Consider the following 17304-nt stretch of genomic DNA (forward strand, 5'->3'; position numbering starts at 1 on the left):
CCATCCTTCTGCCACCAACTTTCCCACTGATCCCTCCCTCAGAAGCCTGGATACTAAAGACCCTTTCCCTTTCTCCATCTACTGTTCTCTTTCTCCAGAAGTAGGGAGGTTTACTGATGGCTCACAGTCCTGCTGTCCTGGGGAACCGATTTAGCAAGAGAAAGTAGAAAATCCATCAGTCAGTGCCCACCAGACCCAGGAGCTTGAAATTAACAATCCCAAACAAATAAAGGAGTTCAAGACCTAAGAATAGTCCTTATCGGCAGTGCAAAGGTACCACTTCAACTTGTACCAAGTTGCCTGTTTAGCAGAAAAAAAGAGAATCCTAGAAAGTGAACACTGGATGAAACCTTAGAGATCACCTACTTCTCTCCCTGATTTTTCCAAATGAGGACACTGGAGCTTCCAGAGATGAAGTAACCCGCTGAGTTACTCAGCTAGTTAGCCGCAAGGCTGGGACTAGACTCCCCGTCTCCTGCCTCCAAGACAGCTGTTCTTTCCATGCCACGTGCTGGCAACATGTGCATCTAGCAAAATGCCTCATACATGAGCCTCGTATTGGTTTCATCAGGAATGAAAAACAAATTACTCAAACCCTTCCTCTTCTCTCTGGCAATTTTTTTTTCTTTGCATTTCTTTGTGTCCTGTGTTCTTTGTATCCCTCTGATGTTTTTCTCCATGAATCCCTATCTCTGTTCGGGGTTTCAGACTGAACTGTGGCATGCCAGCATGACTGTCTGGATTTCTCTAAGCCACTGTGTTTCCTGTCCAAAGGCAAACGTGCATAAGCCAATGAAGACTCTTTCTTGGTGACCTTTGTGGAAAAGACTTAGAATTTCTATATGAGAGGTGCTGGACCTCCCTCCTAGCCTATCCTGTCAATTAAAATGAGTCTCTGGCGGCCCTGAGGGTTGTTAACCACTCCTAAGAAAGGAAAGATCAATCTCATTTCCTCGTCACCACTGTGCAGGGAGGCTGCTAACCAGTCAGACTCTGCCACTAACAGTCATTAGAAAAACTGGCCAATCAGGCCAAACTTGTTATATGGTCTGGTAGGAAAAGAAAGGGCTGACTGGAAAGGATAGTTCTGGCTCCACACCCTTTCCTTCCTGGACTCCAGTTTTCCCTCAGTGAAGTGAAGGAAGGACCCTTCACCAAACCCTAGGTAAAGATTCCTAGACCCTTAGCTAATGTTCTCTTGGGTCATCTTCTGTTGCCTTCAAATTCACCCCTCCCGCACATGCCTCTATCCACTTCTTGTAGTCTCACTATTCCCCTACTGATCTAATTTCTGGCTTCAGACCTAGCAGCAATAGCCCCCAGGATTCTCAGCCCTCCCCACAGATCTCCACCTACCAACCTGTGAAATAACTTGTTTTGCATGATTTAAGCAGGTAAAAAAGTTCACTAAGTGATAGTTGTCTCTTTTGGGAGATATCATTGCAAAGACCTTGCAATAAAGTCTCTAGAGAGTAGAGCAGAATTGAGTTGCAATGCTCCTAACTATAACAACTGTTTTTATTGTTGTTATTATTATTGCTAGCATGTATGGAACTCTTACTGAGTTCCAAACATCTTGCCATAAGCTTCACGCATATTATCCTAATATTCGCTGTGGGGTAAGCACTATCATTATTCCCAATATACATAGGAGGAAACTGATTTAGAGGGCTTAAACACCTTGTCCAAGGTCACACAGGATTTGAGAACCCAGGTTTGTGTGAATCCAGAGCCCAGTGAATGGGAGTGAGGGAGAATCAAACACTGCAGGCTGTCACAGCTTTGGGGAGCAGCCAGCTTTAGCTTCCTCACAGGCCTCTTCTCCAATCCTCCTTTGGGATTGTTAGCAGTATCTGAGAGGGGCCCGAAATTGTCGCAGCAAACAGCTGCAAAGACCGTCTGGTGCCGGCGGCCCCTAAGAACTTTTCGCCTCGGAGGACGTGAAGCTGAGAGCTGAAAGGAATTCAGTATGGGCGAGGGTGGGGGTGTCTGCGGGCTTCAGGGATATCCTCGCTCGCCTGTCTTCCCTTTCCCCTCACAGCATCTTACTCGGTGCCTGGCCCCACTCGGTACTTGGTAAATACCTGTTGATTGATTCGCCAGGATTCCAGCTCCTTTCCTCACGGACCCCCCACCCAAGTCAACAACTGGAACGGGAGAGACATTTGGGGATTTCAGGGGAACCAGTGAGAATCCTCCTCGAGCTGGAATCGCGGATTTAGGAAAGGCGGGAAGTCCCCCACCCCTCTCTCCTCGCCCGCTTCTCCGGTTTCTCCCCACTCCTTCCCCTCCCTCTCAGGAACTCAGGGCCATAAAAATGCAGATGGAGGATCGGTGTGAAATAACGGGCCCATATAAATCCCTCTGCCGCCCGCCTGCAAGATGGATTGGCCGCATTGAAATTCCTCCGCGAGGATAATTAAACTCGGGGCCTCATCCGGGCAAAATTACATTCCTGTAATGGCGTCGCTCGGGGTCCCGGGAAATTGCTCCGTGGGCTTTCAGCGGCGGTTTTTATCGCCGGCCGGGGTGTGCCTGGCTGCGGCTCGCCTCTCCTCCGGGACCGTAAAGCTGCTGCCGTGATTTATCCTCCCCTTCTCCCAAATCCGATTAAATGGAGGAGCTCGGGGCCGGGGCGCCGCGGGGCCCGGGAGCCGGGAGGGGGCGGCGGGAAGGACGGGGCCAAGGAGGGGAGGACAAACGGCCCCGCAGAGGGTGGCGGATTTGGCTTTATTTACAGCCGCGGCTTTCTTTTTTTTTCCTTTTTTATTTTTTATGGGGGTTTGGTGAGCTTTCCCCGTCTTTCTCGGGCTGCGTTCAAGCCCGATGTCTGGCCGGCTGGGGTCTGGACAGGGGGGCAACTAGGTAGGCCTTGCCGCACTCGTCTTCCTAAGGGGCCGGGCAGACCCTGTCTGGGGGACAGAGGCCCAGAAGAAGAGATGAGGGCCGGGAAGGCCCCCACTTCCTTACATCGGGGAAAAGACACGAGGGGGAAGCCGAGGGGCTTCCATGAGAGCACCTCATGGAGGGTCTGCTTGTGTCAACTCTGGTAGATGAGCCTGGGCAGAGGCACGGGCGTGCCTGGGGTGACCTCGCCACTCACTGCAGGTCACTGATGCCCGTTATTCCTTGTCCGTCTCAGGACTCGGGAAAGAAGGCTTAGGGTTAGGGGGCTTGAGTCCCAATCATCTTCAGCCCCTATCTTCTGGTGCGCTGATGCTGCTTCCCTCATGGCTGATCACTGGGATAAAAAAGGGAAATAAAGGCGAAGCCACCAAGGGCAGCTGGGGCATTTTGCTGTTTGCCCATTGAACAGGTTTCCCGTCCGTAAAGCCAGGTTCCCGGGCCAGCAGAAAGAAGGAATCCCACGACTTCATTTTCCTCCTGCTACATTTTGGGCAATGAACCCCAATCCCGATTGTGTGCTATTTAACACTGAATTTCTGAGTAGGTTTTTTTCCTCTTTTTGCAATGTGACTGCGCATGCTTGGAAAGGGAACTCGAGTCCAAGATCCAAACGCTGTGCAGACCAAACCGCAGGCCACGTTACAGATCGGCTTACACTGCGGAGTTGTCCTCATTTCTGCACACGGTCGGCTCCGCCTGCAGTTTCTCCTCTCCAACGCCAGGTGGAGCGACTGATCGGATGCCACCACAGAGCTGGCAGGCGGCGCTGTGGCGCCGGGGCCGACCCTCAACATTGCAATCCATCTATCCTTGGCGGAGCGACTCGTTGGTTCGGGCCGCGCAGGCGCCGAGCCTTCCTTTCGCTATTCCCGCCCCCCGCCCCTCTCTGTGTTCTCTGCAGTGGGAGCAGGTAAGGCCTTGGACCCTCGCGCCCGCGTCGCGCTGCGCAGGCGCGCGGGCACCCCACTTCGCGCGGATGCTTTGAGGCCCTTATCTTGCATGCTCCCACCCCGGTCCTCACGCCCCCTCTTGCTGCTGGTATCCCCGCGCCTTAGGGCTGCCCCTTCCGCGTGCTGGTGACCTCCAACCGCGCGCGCCTGGCGCCATCTTGGATGTCCCGTCGGGGGAGGGTGCCTTGGACCCGGCGAAAGTCGCATCCCAGAGTGTTCATTTCACCTCTTCCGACTCAGCCCTTATAAACGCTCTTTTCTCACCCTCTTGCCCGTTCAGAGTTGTCACCATCCGCAGAGTCCCCCCTCCTCTCCTCTCGACTCGTGCCTGCCTTGTCCTGAAACCTTCAGACTTTCGGCCCCAGCACCTCAGGTGCCGAGCAGTGGAAATAGTAGATCGTCTAAAGCCACCAACTCCTCTAGTCAGCGCCCCTCCATTTAAAAACTAAACCGTGAACGTGGCAGAAGTGAACAGAACAGTCCAGCCCTTGAGGCTGTGGCCCGGGAGAGCTATGGCAGAGAAGAGGCCGGTTTCCTTGGAACCATTGGTTCTCTCCCACTACTGTTCTCTTCCTTCCACTCCGGGGAAGTTGGAAAGAACGCAAACGGTGGACTAATAGGTTTTCCATTGGAGGTAGCAGCCCCAAAAGGATGGGACAGTGCCAGCAGGGGATGGTCCCCACATGCCAGCTCTCCTGTCAAGGGTTTACTAGGAGTGCCCAGACTCGGCCTTCAAGAGGAAAAGAAGGTTTAAGGAAGGGAGTGGTTAAGTCAGCAACCGTTTATTACCATGACTCATCGACGCTGAGGAAGAAACCCAGGATGATTTAGGCCCTCTGGTTCTGGATAGTGCCTGATCCGAGGTGGTGTAGGCTGACAATTGCAGACTTGGCCAGGCTAGGTGACCACTGAGGGCATCTGCACTGCATGCTGGCTCCCTTAATTGCCACCCTTTGCTGTGGGCTTATTACATGCCAGCACCACATTCGGTTCTTTACATATGTTATTTCATTTAATCCCCCTAAGAACTGTATTTTACAAATGATGATATTGAGGTTTAATTGCCTTGGGAAAAAATGGTGCTCCCTTTTTTTTTTTTTTTTTTTTTGAGGAAGATTAGCCCTGAGCGAACTACTGCCAGTCCTCTTTTTGCTGAGGAAGCCTGGCCCTGAGCTAACATCATGCCCATCTTCCTCTACTTTATATGTGGCACGCCTACCACAGCATGGCTTGCCAAGCGGGATCCGAACCTGTGAACCCTGGGACACCGAGAAGCGCAACGTGCGAACTTAACCGCTGCGCCACCGGGCTGGCCCCCCAGTGCTCCCTTTTTTAAAGCTGTAAAGAAATTTGGGGTTTTAACCCAAGAAAACCTGAATAGTCGGACAGGTTGAATTGGATTAGAGTTACATATGGGTCAAAATTAGAGTTCTAGACGGGACAAGAGTTGAAGATATCCTTTAATCTAGAAGTAACTAAGATTCTGGATTCAGAAGTGTAACCTGGGAAAATATGAGTCCAACTCATTTAAGGAAGTGTCATTTAACATGCCTAAATAATCATGGTATTTCAACCTGTAGCATATTAGAAAGCATTGAGTTAAGAATGAGAAGAGTTCAAGACTGGTTTTAAGACTGTGCTCTCAGTATACCTAAGAATCATTTGAGAAGCTTGTTTGAAATACAGGGTACTTGCACCTTATCCCCAGAGATCTTGACCAGGAAGGTCTAAGGCCCAAGAATATGCATTTTTAATTCATACATCATCCCTACCCCCAGATAACTGTAGTTCAGATGGGCCTCTCACTTGGGAAACCCACTTGTAGGTTTAATTTTAATTCACCCACTCTTCTCAGGTAAGTTCAATTCTACCAGCTTAAGTGACTACAGAGTGTCAGCATTATTTTAGATCTTTGGGATACAAAATTGAATACCCCTTAGTGTGATGGTGAAAACAAATACTTTAATAGTCATTGCTAATTAGAGTACAGTTACCTGTCGCTTAACAACAGGATGTGTTCTGAGAAATGCATTGGTAGGCGATTTTGTCGTTGTGTAAACATCATAGAGAGTACTTATACAAACCTTGATGCCATAGCCTCCTACACACCTAGGCTATATGGTACTAATCTTATGGCCCACTGTTGTATATGTGGTCCCTCGTTGACTGAAATGTTATGCAGCGCATGACTACTGGCAGTTCCTCACTGATACGCCTCACCCTGTTAATGTAGAAAATTGAAGTATTTTGAGGAACCAAATAATTTCTTTCAGGTAATTCAGGAAAAAGATTGTTGGAGACCGTTGCAGTGTCTTGGCCTTCAATAAAACTCCCAAGAGTCTTTAAAGGCCACTTTTTTAGGCCCAGACAATGAAGTCTTGAGAAGGATTCCTTTTGAATGGAAGCTGAGGAAAACTTAGGCAGAGGACTTTGGGGAGATTCCTCTGACAACCCCAACTCACGTGGCTATGGAAATGGATAACAGGTCTTAAAGCTGGGACCAAGTGGCTGTTTGTTCAGACCAGGGCAAGTCACTTGATTCTAAGGAAATCTTGGAAGCTGTGTGGAGGAAATCTTGACTTCAGGGTTCTAATTCCATCTTTGCTGATGGCTTGAGGTCAGTCACTCTGCTCTCTAGGCCGTTTAAATTTTCCAGAGCACCTTTTCTGCCTATAAGGATGTCCTTTGGTGCGCAAGGACAGTATTTACAATGCTGCTTCTGTAATTCCAGCTCTCCTGCCACCGCCCCTCATCCCCTGAAAATGTATGCCTGCGCCAAGTTTGTCTCCACCCCCTCGGTGAGTACCTCCCTTTTCTAGGAGAGGGTTTTTTTTTTATTTTTAAAGATTTTATTTTTCCTTTTTCTCCCCAAAGCCCCCCAGTGCATAGTTGTATATTTTTAGCTGTGGGTCCTTCTAGTTGTGGCATGTGGGATGCCTCCTCAGCATCGCTTGATGAGCAGTGGCATCTCCGCGCCCAGGATCCGAACCGGGGAAATCCTGGGCCGCCGAAGCAGAGTGCACGAACCCAACCACTTGGCCACAGGGCCGGCCCCTCCAGGAGAGTTTTTAAGGAGCGGTGTCTTGTCTCTTCCTTCTCAGACTTTGTTCTTCACAGCTGGGCTCAGGGAAGGCCCTTTGCTGTGCTAGCCTGGCAGGTGAGAGTGAATGCTTACCATTCACCCCCCTGCCTCATATCCCTTGGAGGCCAGTTAATTCTTCTCATCCAGCCATCTTAAGAGTAAGAGTATAAATGAGAATCTAAACTGAGATCAAGTTATTCCTATCCTGAAACTCTGTGTTCGTATAAACTGGAACCCAGCCAGAAATGGTAAACATGAAGTAGATTGCCTCACATGGACTGGATATACGCTGTGTATAGGATCTTGTCCTGAGCGTCAGAGAGCCACAGCTAGGCGTTCCTTCTGGGAGCTTAAAGTTGGGTGGGAAGCTCAACAGCAGATAAATACACACAGGAAAAATATTTGACTCAGAAGAAATTAGAAATTATTAGATGGTGCAGACAATTGGTTCATCCATCCGTAAGTGAAAAGGAGCAATGCTATTAGTGGGTACCATTTATTGAGCACTGAGTTTCACCAGTTTGTATACATAACCTCAGTTACTCCTCCAGTCAACCCTGAGCTATATTATTCCCATTGGATAGATGAGGAAGTAGACTTAGAAGGACTTAAGTGGCTTGTCCTAAGATCGCACGGCTGACACAGAGCTAAAGTTTGAGTCTCGAGCTGTCTGACTGAAGCCTGGCTGTTAAACTACCGTGTTGTCTGCTTTGGAGACACTGGCTTGGGATTAGTCAGAAAAGGCTGCCAGGAGGGGGTGAATTTTAGGCATGGATCTTTGTGCCAGTTTTCCAGAAGGATGTGTTTAGGGAAGGATGCTCCAGTCATTGGCTTCCTTCTTATGGGCTGACCATTACCAATATATCTCTATTACTGAGTGAAGCAAACGCTTCTGAGGCTTAGATTTCTTCCCATTCTCAAGGCCTGTAAAAGGGTTCAACGCAGGTAGGTAATTCCTTCCAAAAGGAAGTAGACTTTCTTCTCTCTCTCTCTCTGTCCTTTTTTTTTTTTTTTTTTTTTTTTTTGCTAAGGAAGATTCGCCTTCAGCTAACATCTGCCAGTCTTCCTCTATTTTGTAGGTGGGTTGCCACGACAGCATGGCTGCCGACAAGTGGTGTAGATCTGCACCCAAGAACCAAACCTGGGCCACTGAAGCAGAGCAGGCCGAACTTAACCACTAGGCCGCAGGGCTGGCCCCTAGACTTTCTTCTCTTAAAGCAAAGGAGATGCCTGAGAAATGAGAGAAATGATGTGGTTCCTGAATCTAGAATTTGGTAAAAGTAAAAGAATGATCCAAGATTCTGTTTAAGTTGGGAAGAATGAAGGGGGCATCCAAGTAACAACTTGGGATGGTTCTGAAACTCCTCTCCAGAGCCTTCCTTGACCATCTTGCACTTGTGTTGTTTCACTAGGTCAGGAGCACCTCTCAGCTGCTGAGCCGATCACTGTCTGCAGTGGTGCTGAAACGACCGGAGACACTGACAGATGAGGTACCTTATAGGTGGAATCGGGCCTGTGGTTTGGGGGTAGGGGGTAAGGAGGGTTACCTGGCAGAACCAGTAGGGGGAGTGCTGAGGACATCATCACAGACTAAAATTAGTGAAGGGTCAAGGCCATTGGCTTTAGTTAAGATAGAGGACAGTTGATACCATATATGCTCTAGTGTTCCAGCTTTTGCCACTGACAGCACATGCCCATGTGTGCTGCTGCTAACTGCCATTACCTGACCTAGTTTACTGACTTCAATTGGGAGCATTTAGTCCCAGAAGATGATCTTCTTGGGGCACCAAGAACAGGCTAGGGCTTCAGTCCCTGACTTCTCAACCATACCTGAATTTTGAAGGTATTTGACATCCACCTCTTGCATTAAAAAGTTCTGCTTGGCAGCATTGTAGGGAGTTAAAAGACTTTTCTGTTTGGGGGAGAAACCATGGGATTTGATAGCACAAAGAGTTTCAATGGTATAAAAGTTTCCAAAGCAAAAAAGGAGTTTCCTAAAAACTTTAGTTTCTGTCTGCTTCTTCTTCACAGACCCTCAGCAGCTTGTCAGCCCCACGTCCCCTGACCTCACTTATTCCTAGCCGCGGCTTGCAAACCAGCGCCATTTCAAGGGACATCGACACAGCAGCCAAGTTCATTGGGGCTGGGGCTGCCACAGTAGGGGTGGCCGGCTCTGGGGCTGGAATTGGGACTGTATTTGGGAGCCTCATCATTGGTTATGCCAGGTAAGATGGACCCTCCGTATGCTTCCAAAGGTCTGGGCAGAACTATTTGTGGATCTATAGCTGCATTATCCTATATAGTAGCCGCTAGCTACATGTGGCTATTTGAATTTAAATTTTAATTAAAAGTACACAGGGTTTAAATTTTGTGTACTTTTAATGTGGCTCAGTAGCCACATGTGAGTAGTGGCTACCATATTGGAAAGTTCTATTAAACAGCTTTGGTTTAGAGTAGGAGTCGGCCAACTAAGGCCAGAGGGCCATATCTGGGCCACAGCCTCCTTTTGTATAGCTGAGCTAAGAATAGGTTTTACCATTTTAAAGGGTCATGGGGAAAAAAACAGGCAACAGAGACCATATGTGACACACAAAACCTAAAATATTTATCATCGAGCCCTTTACAGAAAAAGTTTGCTATCTCTGCTCTAGAGCCTCAGTCAGCATAGTGGCCTCGCTGCTGTTTTTCCCCATCCCCAGGAATTCCCCCCGTCACTCCTGGGAAAACTGCCTGTGCAGCCAGCCCCACAACTCCCTGACACTTGGGTCCTCACCAACTCTGGGCAACTCACTGTTAGAACTAAATTAATCCTCTGGAGACCCACAAGTTCTCTTAATGTCTTGGGGAAATAGGTTTATTTTTTAGGATTTGTGTGAAACAAGAAGCCTCACTGCTGCTGTGTCCATGATTCTGTTAAGAGCTGGTGTTGCTTTACCTTATCCATCAAGGCTTCCAAGGGTGACAGAGTAAGCGAAATAGAAGTTATATATTGACTTTCAAAGTTGGAAGTCCTGAGTCCCATTTTGATTTATATCGTCTAAACCTCACAGATCATTTATAGCTTTTTAAAGCCTGAAGTCTTGACTATTTTGAAATGAGAGAAGGTAGTCTGTCCCTCCAAACTCCCTTGTCCTCCAAAACAGAGTGTTTCTAATCGTGTTCCATAAAGCCCTCGGGTTCTGAGAACGCGCCCCAGAGACTGCCTTAGAGAGTGAACGGGAGGCAGTCGAACAAGCCTTTAAGATCCCCTGCTTTGATGCAATGGGTGATCCACTAGGGGAGGTGATGTTTGTACCTGGGCCATGTTAGAGAATTTTGGATTGTCCACTCCCTTCATTCGGTCTCTGTAGAGCCCTCAGGGTAAGAATTGGGCATGATGGTGTCACTCTGAGAGACTCATTACATAAGATGAGCTTGTGGAGGTGAATTCTCCATGAGCCCAGCTTTGATGTGTATCCTTTTCTTTGCGTGGGGTAGAAATTCAGTCATTTCTCCTCCCCTTCTCCCAGGAACCCTTCTCTGAAGCAACAGCTCTTCTCCTACGCCATTCTGGGCTTTGCCCTCTCCGAGGCCATGGGGCTTTTTTGCCTGATGGTGGCCTTTCTCATCCTCTTCGCCATGTGAAGAAGCCATCTCCACCTCCCATAGTTCTTTCTCCCGTGTCTCGTCTGCCCTGTGTGTTCCTTTTCCTATACCTCCCCAGGCAGCCTGGGGAAAGTGGTTGGCTCAGGGTTTGACAGAAGGAAGACAAATAAATACTGTATTAATAAGATGTTTCTTGAGTCTCCTGTGTGTATTTCTTTTCCACAGTTGGCTGAGTGCCTCGGAAGGAGTCTAAGGCCTGGAGGGTGGTGACGGTTCTAAACTTCACATGGGTCTGGGGCCACTTGTTCTTCGTTCTCTATGTCAGGCAAGCTTTATTTATTGGTTCTTCTTTTTAATAATTTTCACCTAGGATGGCCTGTTACTTTGACCTGTTGGGTCAGTAGCAACTTACTGTGCTGGCTTAAAATTTTGAGTAATGGGCTCTGTTCCCACTGCCACTCTCCTGGCTTTCACTGCCACTCTCCTGGCTCAGGCCTTCATTGCCACCCACCTGGTCTATTGCAATAACCTCTTAACTGGCCTTCTGCCTCCAGTCTTCCCTCTAGCATTTCCTTGTACCCACCACTGCCAGGTTAATCCTCCTTAAGCATAGGACTGGTTTTGCCATTTACCAATTCAAAAACAGGCTGACCTCAACTTTCTCAGCTTTATCTTTTCTTATTCCCATACAGTCTACCCAAAGTGAACTATTTGTCATTTTTCAGATACTTTCCTGTCTCTGGGCCTTGCCCTTTGGCCATCTCTGCTTTCTTTACTTGAATCTTTGCTCACTTTCCTCTTTCTCAAACTCTCCTTATTCTTTGTTGTTATTGTTTGTTTTTGTGAGGAAAATTGTCCCTGAGCTAACATCCATGCCAATCTGCCTCTATTTTGTATATGGGACCCCACCAAAGCATGGCTCCCAGGATCCAAACCCGTGAACCCCGGGCCACCGAAGCAGAGCACACAAACTTAACCTCTATGCCACCAGGCCAGCCCCTCAAACTCTTATTGTGAGAGGCAGCTTAAATGGTACCTCTTCCTCTCTGAAGCTTTCATCTGGTTTCCATCTGCCTTCAGTCAAATAAGCATTAATCCATATAAATGGCCGTAGAGCGTGTTGTATCCTTTGTACTGCTTATGATCTATGATAAATTGGATTTGTGTGTGCATGAGCACATGTGTGTACACCTTTTCTTCTAAGTTAGATTATCAGTTTCTTGAGGCAGGGACTATGTCATGTTCATCTGTGTATCCCTACAAGTATCTGGCATGACGCATCTCAGCAATATTTTAGTCACATTTTTTATTTAATCATCTAACCAACCACCTCACTTCTCAAGTGAGGAAACTGACACTGGCAAATCAAAGGATTCTCTGAGGAACATTCACCCGCAGAGCTGGAGCCAGAGCAAGGGTCATGTCTTATAGCCCAGGGTGTAAGACCACCACACTGTTGGTCTTGTGGGACTCTCCCCTAGGCCACTGTTGCCCGAGCAAGAAGGAGAGGGCAGGGTAAGCACAGATAAACCTTTTCCCTTAAAAACGCCTTGAGGGACTTTGGACAGTGGGGTTAGTATAAAGGTAAAGAATTATCTTTTCTAAAGGCTAGATAAACTTTAAGCCTTGCACATACTTGAAATAACTGGGTATAAATTGAAGTCCTTTCATGATAATGTAGACCACAACGGTTTTTTTGGTTCAATAAATGACTAATTAAAACCCAGGGCCAAGACTTGACCCCAGAGTAAACTGAATCTCAGTAAGCAGGTCCCCCCAAATCATTCCCCCTTGCCCTTTTGCTCTTGTGATCAGGGTTGAGAGGGATCCTATCCGCATTTGCTTCCGGATTACTTTCCTACTCCCAAATAACTATATTCTGGACTGTGGGGCTCTAAGTGGACCTCACAAGAACAGCTCCTCCAGCCAAGAGGAGGTGGAAAGTGCGTACTTGGAGATGAGGAATAGCCCTCTTTTTTTTTTTTTTAAGTGTGGTCCAGTGACCACTGAACTTTTTATTGGCCTACTGCTCCCCAAAGGGTACCCTGCTTCTGCGGCCTCAATGCCTCAGAACTTTGGTGTCATTGGTCTCGGACACCAATCTGCCATCCACAGTCCTGCGGGGGCTGGTCTTCTGGATGGTTTGTAAGGAGCTGCTGCTGTCCAGGGCGTCACCAAGACTGAAGTCCTCCCCGGCTTCCAGCAGGCGGCGGTAGGTGGCGATCTCAGCCTCCAGCTTGACCTTGATGTTCAGCAGGGCTTCGTACTCTTGGGTCTGGCGTTGGCCCTCTGCCCGGGTCTGGGCCAGCTCGGACTCCAGGTGCCGCAGGATCTCATTGAGCTGCTGCATCTGCATGGCGAAGCGGGCCTCCACCTCCCTCAGGTTGTTCTCCAAGCTGGCCTTCAGATTTCTCATCGAGTTCAGGTCGATCTCCAAGGACTGCACCGTGTGCCTCAGCTCCTTGAGTGTGGCCTCAGCAATGCCTATCTCTGCGGTCTGCGTGGTGACCACTATGGTGCTCTCAATCTGCTGAGACCAGTACTTGTCCAGCTCCTCGGTTCTTCCGAGCCAGCTCTTCATACTGGGCTCGGATGTCCGCCATGATCTTGCTGAGGTCCTGAGATTTGGGGACATCCAAATCCACGGTCAACCCAGAGTTGGCAATCTGGTTCTGAAGACACTTCACTTCCTCCTCGTGGTTCTTCTTCATGAAGAGCAGCTCCTCCTTGAGAGCCTCGATCTCCGTCTCCAGCTGCAGCCTAGTGACATTGGTGTCATCAATGACCTTTTGGAGCCCATGGATGTCACTCTCCACAGACTGGTGCATGGCCAGCTCCGTCTCATACTTGACTCTGAAGTCATCAGCAGCAAGACGGGCGTTGTCAATCTGCAGAACGATGCGGGCATTGTCCACAGAATTTGCAAAGATCTGATTCCTCAGCTCCTCAATGGTCTTGAGGTAAGGCCCCCAGTCTCGGACCTGGGGCCCCTTCTTCTCCAGGTGTTCCTGGATCTTGCTCTCCAGTCTCCGATTCTCGGTCTCCAGGCTCCTTACCAGGTCTCCAGGTAGGAGGCCAGGCGGTCATTCAGGTCTTGCATGGCCTCCTCACTCTGGATGCCTCCTACGCCCACCAGACCCCCGGCCATCCCCGCGGCCAGACCCCCGGCCCCCCAGCTGCCCCGGAAGCTGGAGGAGCGGGACACGGAGATGTGGGAGCCCGAGCCCCTGGCGCCTGCATAGACGCTGGCTGCGCTGCTGACCGGCCGGCCCCAGTGGCTGGGCGACTGCACGGAGCCGAGGGACTGGTAGTTGGTGGAGAAGGTGGAGCGGGTGCTGAAGCTCATGTTGTTCATGCGGGAAAGCGAGAGGCTGGGACTCAGGTTCTGGCCTCCAGAATAGCCCTCTTTTTGTTTTGGTGACCTGAGTTTAACCTCTGGTGGGTGCCTCTGTGGCCCATCCCTTCTCAGATCATCAGGTCAGAGTCACCTGTGCTTTATTTCTCTCCTTGGCCCTTTCTTTGGGATTGAATCTAGCTAACCCCTTAACAACTCAGGTGCTTGGAGAGAGTATGGCTTGGTGGCCCACGTGGGGTTTTTTTTTGCTCTCTGAGGTGAGCGATGAGATGGTGCTGCAAGAAGCTTGGAAGCAAATTTCTTCAGGAAGAGTCAAGGCAACCTCCTTTCAGGCCCCAAGAGATACTTCTTGGCAACTCAAGTTTCCAACAGCTTGAGGCAGAGGAGTGCTGTTTTAGTAGAGAGGATCCAAGAGCCAATTTTCTGAAGATGTTCCCAACTTTGATAACATAGAATGAAAGCTTTCTGCTTGTTCTTGTAGTTTTAGAAAGAGCGCATGATTTGAAATCAGGAAATGTTAGTTCTAATCTTTCCTTTTCATTGGGCACTGAGATGTTGGGCAGATCACTAACCAATAACTTTCTAGAACTTCGGTTTCTCCCCACCTACTAAATAGGGATAATAATTCTCATCCCAGGAGTTATGTGTGTGCACAAGGGGTACCTTGAGTCTTTGGAAAGGGTGGTGCTGTCAAAGTTCAATGTATATTGATTATAATTTGCTTTCTCATTCTCCAAGGAGCTCAGAGCACATTATAGGCATTTTTTTAGACAGTTTCTCCCTCTTTTATGGTTGACAGAAAAGAGAACTGACTTTCCAAAATTTATAAAGTCTGGCCATAAAGCCTCTGGAGAGAAAACCCCTGGGGCTTGCTCTCCTCCTTACTTCTGTTTCTTCGAGTTAGTTGTGTTTCTTCAGTACCAGGGGAGGAGTGCCATCCTAATTAGAAGAAAATGATGTCCTTTGAAAATCATCTAAATGCTGAACCGCAGTAATGAGGAACCCTGTTCCAGCCTTCCTTTCAGGATTCATTTAGTTTGAGGCCTTCTCAGGTCATCAGGATGAGGAAGCTGCTGAGCAGCCACACTGGTGATTTAGCTTAAATTGGTGTCCAGGAACCCAAAGCTTGCTTTGTGTCTTACCTCCATTCAACAAAAAAGATGAAAGAATATTCAAGTTGAATTCTGAAATAGAAAAAGGAAGAAGAGTACCATCACACTGGTGAGTAGAGAATACTGTCTTAGTCTTCCAAGTTTTGAGCAATGAAACTTGGTCTTTATTGAGCCATATCTAAAAATATGCATTTTCTAACATGTATTCTTAGAACACGCTCTTGGGCAGCTTGGTGTTGTCACTGTTTGATGAGGAAAAACTAAAACATAGGAAGATTTTTTAGTCCCCACGCATTTCTTAAATGTCTTTATTTTTGAGCATAACCTCAAGGTACTGTGAGTCTTAGTACATTGTGATCACAACAACCAGTTTATGAATGGCAGAAAACGTGATGGACAGAGTGCTAGGGATGAGGTCAGGCCTCCCACTGCAAATGCTTGGCTTCTTATTAGTGTAAATGGTTAGTTACAGATAGTTTGTTCTCACTTCCTTCCTCCTTCTACCCCAAAAGAGATCATTCCCTTTCATCTTTTGAATAAGTACTGTGGTAGGCAGAATTTTTTAAATGACTTCTTAAATATATCCTGCTCGAATCCCTGGACCTGTGAATTTGATGAGATGTCATGTCCATGGTTATGTTATATTACATGACACAGTTGACTAAGGGAGACTGTCTACGTGAGCCTGATCTCATCACATGAGCCCTTACAAGCAAAGAGTGTTCTCAGGCTGGTGGCAGAAGGAGCAATCAGAGAGATTTGAAGGAAGGATTCGATGTGCTGTTGCTGGCTTTGAAGCTGGAGGAGACCATATGCAAGGACTGGAAAGTGGCCTCTAAGAGCTGAAATTGAGCCCCTAACCAACAGGCAGCAAGAAAATGGGGACCTTAGTCCTACAACTGCAAGGAGCTGAATTCTGCCAACAGCCTGAATGAGCTTGAAAGTGGACTCTTCCTCAGAACCTCTAGATAAGAGCCCAGCCCAGTCAACACCTTTCTTGACTTTGTCTTTGTGAGACCCTAAGCCGAGAACCCAGTCAAGCTTGCCTGGATTTATGATCCACAGGACATAAGATAATAAATGGATGTTGTTTTAAACCACTGAGTTTCTCATGATTTGTTACGTCGCAATAGAAAGCTAATACAAGTGCAGTCTTCCATCTGGAAAAGGAGTGAGGTTTCATCTGAATCTTGCACTGAAAGGAAACTCCAAAAGTTGGCTTATCTGACCCTCTGCCTCCTAACTTTGTTGAATCTGATCTAGCTCAGGACGGCTAAACTAGGAAATACCTTTAAACAAAAATTGTATGCCATGCTCTTTACTATAACTGTTTCATTTGTGTGAAGTAGGTATTTCTTTCTTGTTTCAATGGATGAGATAACTAAAACTCAGATTCAAGAATCATGACTTAGTCCTTGAGGTTACCTAGGTAGGAAGTGATAAAACAGAATAGAAACCCATGACCAAAGCTCCTTGCATTATATCACGCCACAAGGTATGGGAGCCAGGATAGCCCTGGAGGGGAGAGAAAGACAAATCTGGACAGTTTTTCAGATTTCTCAGTGAAGATGATTGATCTGTCTTTCTTATAATTACTACCCCTGTTATCTTGCAAATAGGCAGAATTTTGCCTACCCCTGGGTTTATTTTACCCCACTGCTCATTCCCTGGGTTTCTGGGCAGGCTCAGTTTAGTTGGTTCAGCTCTGCCCCTAAGATGGATATTTTTAACCATTGTGGATTAGAGCCTTCCAGGAACTGTGTAGCTGCTTTTACAGAAACCAACTCTGGAGATCTTGCTGGGGCAAGTGGTTGTGTGTGTGTAGGGATGGTATCTGAGCATGAACAGACTTGCATCCCCTTTGTACCCCTAAGGCCTTTCCCTCCACATCTCCCAACAGCTGGAGCAGGGACTTTTAAGTTTCCAAAACATAGCAGCATAGGGTAACAAACAGCTAGCCCATAACTCCCTTAGCAGCAAGAGAATAGTCAGTGGGGATTTAGCTCGGGGAAAAATTGTGTAGTGCAAAAGACCCATAAAATTTTTGGAAAGCAGCTAGGCCCTATGGAGTTGACCAGATTGAAAGTCCCAGAATCCGGGGTTCGAGTCACTTTTGGTTAACTCTTCTTGTGCTTCAAGCTCCTTCCCTTGTGTGAAATGGGCATATTTCCTTGAGGTGTGCCTCCTGGAGATGTCATAGAAATAAGTGAAATTAGATTTTAAAACTTCTTGTTGGAGACCCAGATCTTGTAAATTGTCTCTATCTCTGCTGTTTCTTAGTTACCAATTTACAAGGAGTAACTTAACACCAGG

The 17304-nt window shown here is 47.8% G+C and overlaps 1 protein-coding gene and 1 pseudogene across 2 annotated transcripts; one reads left to right on the forward strand and one right to left on the reverse strand.

Annotated features, from left to right (window-relative positions):
- The first annotated feature begins 3386 nt into the window (after positions 1–3386).
- Positions 3387–10711, forward strand: ATP5MC2 (ATP synthase membrane subunit c locus 2). Of its 2 annotated transcripts, XM_046685826.1 has the most exons (6): positions 3387–3817; positions 4138–4230; positions 6589–6655; positions 8352–8429; positions 8971–9164; positions 10449–10711. In XM_046685826.1, the coding sequence occupies exons 1-6, from the start codon at positions 3402–3404 to the stop codon at positions 10561–10563; spliced, it is 963 nt and encodes a 320-aa protein (XP_046541782.1). In that variant the 5' UTR covers positions 3387–3401; the 3' UTR covers positions 10564–10711. The 2 variants fall into 2 exon arrangements, with proteins under 2 accessions (XP_046541782.1, XP_046541792.1); XM_046685836.1 differs by lacking the exon at positions 4138–4230.
- A 103-nt stretch (positions 10712–10814) lies between these two features.
- Positions 10815–16210, reverse strand: LOC124252393 (keratin, type I cytoskeletal 18-like; annotated as a pseudogene).
- Positions 16211–17304: the final 1094 nt, after the last annotated feature.

The sequence above is a fragment of the Equus quagga genome, chromosome 1 (assembly GCF_021613505.1).
Source record: "Equus quagga isolate Etosha38 chromosome 1, UCLA_HA_Equagga_1.0, whole genome shotgun sequence".
In the NCBI taxonomy this organism is placed as follows: Eukaryota; Metazoa; Chordata; class Mammalia; order Perissodactyla; family Equidae; genus Equus; species Equus quagga.